This window comes from Nannospalax galili, unplaced genomic scaffold (genome assembly GCF_000622305.1).
Source record: "Nannospalax galili isolate Female #2095 unplaced genomic scaffold, S.galili_v1.0 scaffold136, whole genome shotgun sequence".
NCBI lineage: Eukaryota > Metazoa > Chordata > Mammalia > Rodentia > Spalacidae > Nannospalax > Nannospalax galili.
In genome coordinates, this window is record NW_008340872.1 from 4303967 (window position 1) to 4311999 (window position 8033).

Consider the following 8033-nt stretch of genomic DNA (forward strand, 5'->3'; position numbering starts at 1 on the left):
GCTCAGAACATGAGTATTCCTTGAGGTCCTTAGTCTAAGGAAGCATTTGAAGTTATTATATATCCTATGGGGTAGGTAAAGAAAGCAGTTTGGAGATTATAAGAAATGAACAACTTCTATTTAAAGTAGGTCTGCTCTAGAAATTTCTCTTCGTTTTACCCATTATTTTCCAATCCTTTTGACCAAATGTTCTGACCAAGGCTCCTGGGGTGGCAGGTAGCTCACGGTGGGGACTTTGCTATGGGCTGTGGTACCCATTTTCTAGAGATTTGTCCTGGTAACACCTCTGATTAAGTCCCATCTCTGTGGCAGTGGCTCCTCATGGCAGAGACTCTTCACACTTAACCTCATGCGTAGGTGCCTTTACATTCTGTCAGCGAAAACACACTTTAGGATGGCACGTGAGGCCATAGTGTGGGAGCTGAGTTTACTTGAGTATAGTGTCACATAGCGCTCCATGCTTTAGTTTTTACCTGTTCACCATGAAATGCCTTTTGTTACATCACTCCAGTCAACACCAGCCTGTGTAGCCTTTGCTTCTTTTCCCTTCTTTTTTTGTCCCTCAGCCACTGCAGATACCCAGTAGCCTTGCACTGCATGTTCCCCCCTCGGCCTCCTGCTTCTCCACCATGCTGCAGACAGCCTATGAGAATCACACACTTGGGGACAAGCACATTCAGATGCAGCTGGTAGCTGCTGTCCCATGCCTCTCCCTGCACCAGGTCCTACGCTCAGCCAAGCAGGTGCTGCTCTACCTCAGGAGCACTGTGGACACCTTCGGCCAGGTCAGTGCTTTTCTACTCCCAACCCTCCACCTTCAGAGAATGTGGCCTTCTCTGAGCTTGGGCCATAGTAAGGGATAGGTGCTCTGACAAGCCAGAAGGCAGGCCTCGGCTCAAGAATCTGGACTCTCAACTCTGCAACTCCTATGCTGACTGTCTCTGGAGCAACTGTGCAGAGGCAGCAGTGTGCTTCTGTCTGGGTCTCAGGAAGAGCAGGGCCACTCCTGTGGCAGACCAGAGAACAGCAACGTGGCCAGGCCTCACTCTTTCATAGTTTCTGAATTCAGTAACTCACTGGTGAGCTCTTCTTCCTGTGGTTTATAGATCTCTAGTTTAGATTTTGTCTTTGGCCTGTTCCCCTTATTTAAAAATTTTTTTATTACATTTATTTATTTATTTATGTGCCTGCCTGCGTGTGTGTATATGTGTGCATACATGCTACAGTGTGCATGTGGGAGCCAGAGGACAGCTGGTAGGAGTTGGTTCTCTACTTCTACCATGTGGATCTCAGGGATTGAACTCAAGTCATCAGGCTTGAAGGCAAGTGCCTTTACCCATCTTGCTGGCCCCTGTTCCCTTTATTTTAGCCAAAGTAAACATTTATATTTCACTGGAGGATGGATGTTTCTTATTCCATGTTCCCCTAAAGGTATTAAGTATATATCTGAGCACTCTTTGTTCTACAACTGGGGCATTTTGGTGAAGAATGGATGGAAGGGGATATTGCCTCATAGTTCTAGAGGAAGATAAGCCCCACGTGAGAGAAACTTACATTTATATCCAGAAAACTGGATATAAAGAAGACCTTGCCATCTCTGCTGTCCCCTTCAGGCTCCGCCTCTGATTCCAGAGGGGCCTGGTAGTCCCTTGTCTGGTAACTGGTCATCCCTTCCTGTGTCTCATCCTCACAGCTGGGCAAAAGTGTGGGACCTGCCCACCTGCATCTTCTCCTGGATCTCCTCAAGCACCTGGTTGTCCACTGTGAGCAGCTAGATGCCCAGAATCAACAGAAGTTGGAGTCTGCCCGTGGCAGGTCTGACCTCTTTTTGGACATGGAATCTGTGGCCTCACTGGAGTTGGCCAATGACCAGGTACCAACACCTTCTTTTACAGACAACCCGTTAGCTTTTTTCTACAAGGTTACAAATAGTGGCTTTCTGTCCACTTCTGATTTTTAAAATGTGTTCACTGTAGCAAATTAGAGATATGTACAAAACTGAAGCAAAGATTCTGAAAGCCATCTATAACCCCCACCCAGGGGTAACGTGGCTTGATCTGGGTGTCATCTTTCCAGTCACTCCCCTGCAGGCATGCTACCTTTACTGGCAGCTTTTGCTTGTACCTGTGCCCTGGGCCTCTTGGGAGGGTCAGGGTGAGGATCAGGTACCTATGGCCCAAGCTGATTGTGGCACATGTGCACAGCAGGAGCCTCACTCCTGTCACTAGTTTCGTGCTTCGCTGGGCCCGGTGGCTATTTCTTTTGTGGTGTGCCATATAGCTGCGTTGCTGAGCTCAGGAGAAGAGTATGTTCTCATTTTGTCATTGAAATAAACAGCTTCCTCCTTGATCTCCACATTGACTTTCTGGGAGGTGTGTCTTCTGTTTCTGGCTGAGAAAGCTTTATTGGGAAGGGTGATAGGGGCACCTTTGCTTCCCTTATAGGTAAGCAAGGTAAGAAACTCATTTGTGTCCCTGGGGACTGGGGGACCATCCTTTCAGGAATCATGTGTAAGCACCCAGATTTCATCATTCCATGACTTGCCCACAGGACTGTTTTCTGATCAGTGCTTTGTGCTTTGAACTCATCCAGAACTTGTTTCTTGAGAGTACTTGAGACCCAGTCTTCTTCTGAAAGTGAAAATAGGGTTAACTTCAGTTCATAACTGTGGCTCAGTTCCAGTCCAATTTCCCTACAGTCTAAGCTGTGACCACTCTGTTCCTTGGTTAGGAGATACCCATGTCCCTCTACCATATCTTTTTAGGAGGGCAAAACCACCAAAGGGCACTAGCAGTTCACAGCTCTTAATCATACATGCTGCTTCTGTGTGGCCATCCCCTGCACTGAGTGACTGGGGAGGGCAGTTTTGCCACATACGTCCATTCCACTGGATTAATCAGACATGCTGGTGACTCTGGGTGGGCACAAGCCACCCCAGGCTGGTTGTCATGGTATGACACAGGGCGTATAGGAAGAGGAGGTGTGATAGGAGGTAGCATGCATTCTAGCAGGGCTATAGTGTTCTGACAGGGTAAGAGTCAGGATGCTGCAAGCTCACCTGAGCGGGGCATTGAAACTCAGATGAGGATGGAGCCAGGTTGCAAAAGCACTTCCTTCTCTGTTTCACTGAGAACAAATGCTTTCTAGCAGCTGTGGCTTCCCTTGGCCCTGTGTCACATATGAAATCTGTCCCTGATCTTGTTTTTCAGACGGTGGAGGAAGTGCTGGTAGCCATCCTTAAACATCCCACACTGGAGAATTGGTTTCTGGCTCTGGAGCGTCAGGCCTTGCCCCCGCACATGCTCAATCCCATCCTTGTGAAGCTTCTGGCAGCCCACTTCAGTGCTGGGGTCCTTCAGCTACTGGTAGCAAGTGCCCCAATTCTCTGTAAGCTGGGTCAGCTGGGCCTTCTGTCCAAGTACTCGGAGGCCATCACCCAAACTGTGTTGAGAGAACTGCGAACCATGACTGTGGGCCCTGCCACATCACCACCTAAGACCCTTCCTCAACTGGAGGCTTTGCGGGAACTGTTTCCATACATGGAAGGCTCCAAGCTCTGTGAGGTCATCCTGGCCCTGCTGGGCCTACCAAAGGCCCACCTGCTGACCCAGAGAGCCACAAAGCATCTGAAGAAGGAGAGACAACTTAGCAGTCTTGGGAAAACCCTGGTGCAGCTACTGGCAAGTAGCCCCCAGGATCAGCTGCATCAGAACAGTGAGCTTCTCTGGTGCGCTGAGTATGTGAGAGGCCTGGGGGCTCTGCTCCCCACTCTGACCGACAATGAACTGGACACTGCATTCCTCCAAACTCTGCAGAAAAACCCTATGCTGGCTCCCGTGGCCCCAGCTGACCTTTTCGATTACTGCTTGGCCCGGCAGACGAAGTCAACTCTGGGCATTGCCAGCCTGCTCCTTCAGCATAGCTGCACCCACCTGCTGAAGTTTGAGCTGTGGTGTGGACAGTCCAGCATGGTGCTCAGCCTACAGAAGGACCTAGATGACTTCCTCCCCCTCATCCATGTGTATCTCCAGCACAGGATAGAAAAACACTTCATGTGGCCAACAGGAGGTATTGTAGGGGCTGGCTTTGGGCTCCTGGGAATTTCTGACTGAAGGGGCTAAGGAAGTGAATGGCTTACCATTCTTAAACCCTGCCACTTTGTGGTCTGGGGTATGATATAGATCAGTTCCTCATTTAGCACCTGAAGCTCTGAAGGCTGAAAAAGGGAGAATTTGCCACACCCCACCCTGACTTTTCAATCTTATAAATTGAGATGTAGCCCCAGCTACCCATCTGGTCCTAGTTGGTGAACAAGGTAGGGTGGGCAGTTTCTGATGGAGGAGTCACTGGGGGCTAAACTGATCTTTGTCCCATTACAGGCTCCCCACCCTCAGGGGAGATGGTAAGTATACTGAGTTCAAGCAGCTTGGGCCCAACTCTTTCTATCTGCTGAGCATCATTACTGACACTGATTACCCTCATTCCTTTGTAGTAAACACGGGAATGGTTTTCCCCCCACTGCTTTACCTCAGATTGATGTAACTTTGTGTCAGTGGTGACAGATAATTTCTAAAGGAAGGCAGCCTCTCTCCATAGGTTCCCTCCACTGTGCACGATAAACCTCTGCTTTGTATCTGTCCCTAGTGTCCTCCTCTGTAGTTCCTGTCTTGAGGAAGGCCCTGTGGAAACAGCTGTGGGACAGGCTTCTAAGTACTAATTGGCCCCCAGAACCTGGGCTGCATCAGGAGGTTCTGGCCCAGCTAGTTCCATTTGCAAGAGCCAAAGATCTCCGTGTGCTCATGGACCATTTGCCCAGCTTGCTTTGGACTCCAAGTAGTCACAAGAGGTATGAAGGTCAAAGTCATTGGATGGTATTTCCTTTCTCAGCATCACTTTTCTCTTTAGTATTTATAAACAAAGTTAGTGAGAAGCATCCTTATTCCTGTTGTGCTGGTAGGTGTGACACCTATTCTGACCAGAGCTCTTCTTCCTGCCATCATGGTTGAAGTGCATCTCTGTACATGGGCAAGAGTAGTAGTTCTGAATTGGGATGACTTCCCCCAGGAGATGCTTGGCAGTATCTAACATATTCCATCATCACAGCTTTGGTGAGGAAATATGGTTTTTGGCCTCCTGGGGGTAGAGGGGACAGGAGTGCTTCTAAATATGTTGTAATACATAGGGCAGCCTTCCAAAGAAAGTACCAGTCCCCAGATATCACTAGTGCCGTTGTGGGGAGACCTTGGTCTAGATAGTCTGGGCAGACTTATTCTTTATCTGGTATCCTGATACCACTGACTGTGTGAACATCTTGGAGCCTCTCCAGTGTTCTAGTAAGAGTGGTCCCAGAGTGGATGGTAGGGGAAGCAGGCCTCAGGGCATCTGTCCCACACAGCCCTAAGCAGTGTTGTAACTTTGCCACCCTGATGTCTTGCTACAGTTGGATCGTAGCCGACTCTGTCTCAGCAGCCTTGGAGGAATCGGCAGGAGAGCTGAATGCTTGGAGGAAGACCCTCCTGGGGTGCTGTGTGCAGTGGCTGGTTGTGTCCTTCAGTGGTAGCCAGCCCGGACAGGCTAGCACCCAGGATCAAGAGAAGCAGATGCTGCTCCGATTAAGCGAGTTGTTGGTAGGTGTCTTTTCTCAGAGATTCTGGTTACCTTCTGAGAGACAGCAAGCTAGACAAATGTGACCTTAGGGAGTGAGAGGAGCTATATCTATGGACAGAGTGGCAGAGAAGGAGGGATGCTGAATTTTGTCAGGTTTTTTTTTTTCTTTTTCATCTGCTGAGATGTTATTAGAAGGGCTCATTTTTTTTCTTAGTCCGTTAATTTTATTAATTAATGTTAAACTAGCCTTGTATTCCATTCCTGAGATAAACTGACTTGATCATGATGTATGATCCTTTATAAATATTGTTGGACTTGATTTGTTAATACAGATTCTGTTAGGAGTTTTTGCTTCTGTGTGCATAAGGGATGTTCATTTCTAATTTCCCGTAATGTCTTTGAATTGGGTAATTCTGGATTCATAGGGGAAATTGAGAAGAATTTGACAAGTTTCATCAAAATTCTAGGCTGACAGTTTAAATTTTCCGTATTTTGAAAATACTGATATATGTCTTCCAGACTGCTTTTGTTTCCAGTAAGAAATCTGTCATCCTAACCTTTGCTCATAAGTATTCTGTGCGTAGGTGTATGGGTGTGTGGTCCATCATATGTGTCGTGTGTGTCACCCCCACCCCTTGTGCCTAACTGACTTTTTTTAAAATGTGGATTAAAGCAATGTGCTTATGATGTAGCTTAGTGTGAGTTTGTGCTTCCCTCTCCTCCCAAGAAGTTTCTTATTCATTGGGTTTAGGAAGCTGCTTGGTCTATGGCTTGACAGTTGTATAAAATTTAGAAATATTCTACCATTCTTTTCTATTAAAGTGTCCCTTTATTTTGCATATTTACTCATTCACCATTTTTCTGTATAGACCCAAATTTCCACTTTATAGTATTAAGAACGTATCTTTTTTTCACTGATCTATAATTCTTTTTTTAAAAAATAATTTATTTTATTTAAAAAATAATTTATTGAGACTTTCATATATGCATATAAGGTGTTTTGATCAAGTCCATGCCCACTCTCTTCCCTCCAACTGCCCCTGTATCTCCCCATCACTTTTTTCTGATAACTTCATGTACTCTTTCTTCATTTATTTTATTTTATTTATTTATTTATTTATTTATTTATTTTAATGTTAACCCTAAAATCTTTTAAGGATTAGATAAAAGCCAGTCCTTGACTGGTGAATAGGAGATGTGAAGGAGAAGTAAAGGCATTATAGGTTCTAGACAGGGAACTAGAAAAAAGTCAGAACAGGGCAATTTTCAAATGTTCAAATGAGAGTCCATTGGAATTTCTTGACAAGCGCTTCCAAAAGCATCCCTCTATTGGGTTCCTCCTCATTTTTCTTTTGTCTGCCAAGGATGGACTCTAGAGTGATGGATTCAGAATTTGTTTTCATGTATTTTTGATAGCTGTTGGAGTGGTTAGAATCAGTGTCAGTTCCCTCTCAAAGGCTTCTAGATAGGGGAAGAAAACAAATTTATCCATCATTTTAGAACAATAGCTGGTTGTCTCCCTTAGCTATAGGTGGGCACTACAGTATTGCAGACCAAGATTTGAAGTCTTACATCTGAGCAGCACTTTCTGATTAGTAACAAAATCATCAATGAGAAATAATTGTCTAAATAACATTTTATATGGACTTAAGCCTAATGTCTGGGAAGTGTAATCCCTTGAACTCTTAAAGAAATATACCGATTACTTTACTCTTTGGTTGTACTTTCCTTTTGGGTTAAGACTGTACAGTTGGCCCATATAAATCAATTTGATTTTACACTTAAGGTCAATTGAGGATCTGTTCCTCAGGGGTCACATGGGCTTGGTAGGCGCCTCTGGCACCTTTCTTTTACCAGTTCCATCTGTGTGAAGATAAGTCAAAGGTCCTTCTCGACCATGTCAGGCTTTACTTGGAAGCATGGATGAGATGTTTTCTCTGAGTTGACCCTCCTCTTTGTAGACTGGATACTGGTTCAAGTCCATCTTGTGGGGTCTCCATGGCCTCTCTGAACAAAAGGACAGGTGACTCAGCACAGTTACAGGACATTTTGAGAGATGGTCCATTGTCCCCTGGAAATTAGTCGATCTTGGGGGGCAAGGGGCAAAAACTGTCCTTTAAGACCCTCTAACCAGATTAGTATAGGCCTCAAACTATGTCTGTTAAACATCCAATAAGGTAAGTTCCACCAGTCTGGTACTTTTAATTACCATGTGCTATGTAGATAAAGCTTGGATAAAAAAACAAATATTCTCAGATAAACATTTACTAGATACATATTTTGCTCCTTAAACTAGTTGACTAAACTATGACCTTAGAAATTTTAAGATCATGTGTATATTTTTTGTCTCATCCCTTTATATCATAACAAACCTACACAGACCTTCATCACTTGCTTAGGCGTTCTCAGTTTTGCTATTTTGGAAA

At 45.4% G+C, this 8033-nt stretch overlaps 1 protein-coding gene across 2 annotated transcripts in view; it reads left to right on the forward strand.

Annotated features, from left to right (window-relative positions):
* Window positions 1-8033, forward strand: part of Urb1 (URB1 ribosome biogenesis homolog) — a 71619-nt gene that overhangs the window by 32284 nt on the left and 31302 nt on the right. For both annotated transcript variants that reach the window (XM_008835980.3, XM_029564897.1), the window contains exons 20-24: window positions 567-785; window positions 1694-1873; window positions 3210-4068; window positions 4645-4846; window positions 5441-5627. In XM_008835980.3, the coding sequence (XP_008834202.1) occupies window positions 567-785; window positions 1694-1873; window positions 3210-4068; window positions 4645-4846; window positions 5441-5627 (1647 nt within the window). The remainder of the gene's footprint in view (window positions 1-566; window positions 786-1693; window positions 1874-3209; window positions 4069-4644; window positions 4847-5440; window positions 5628-8033) is intronic.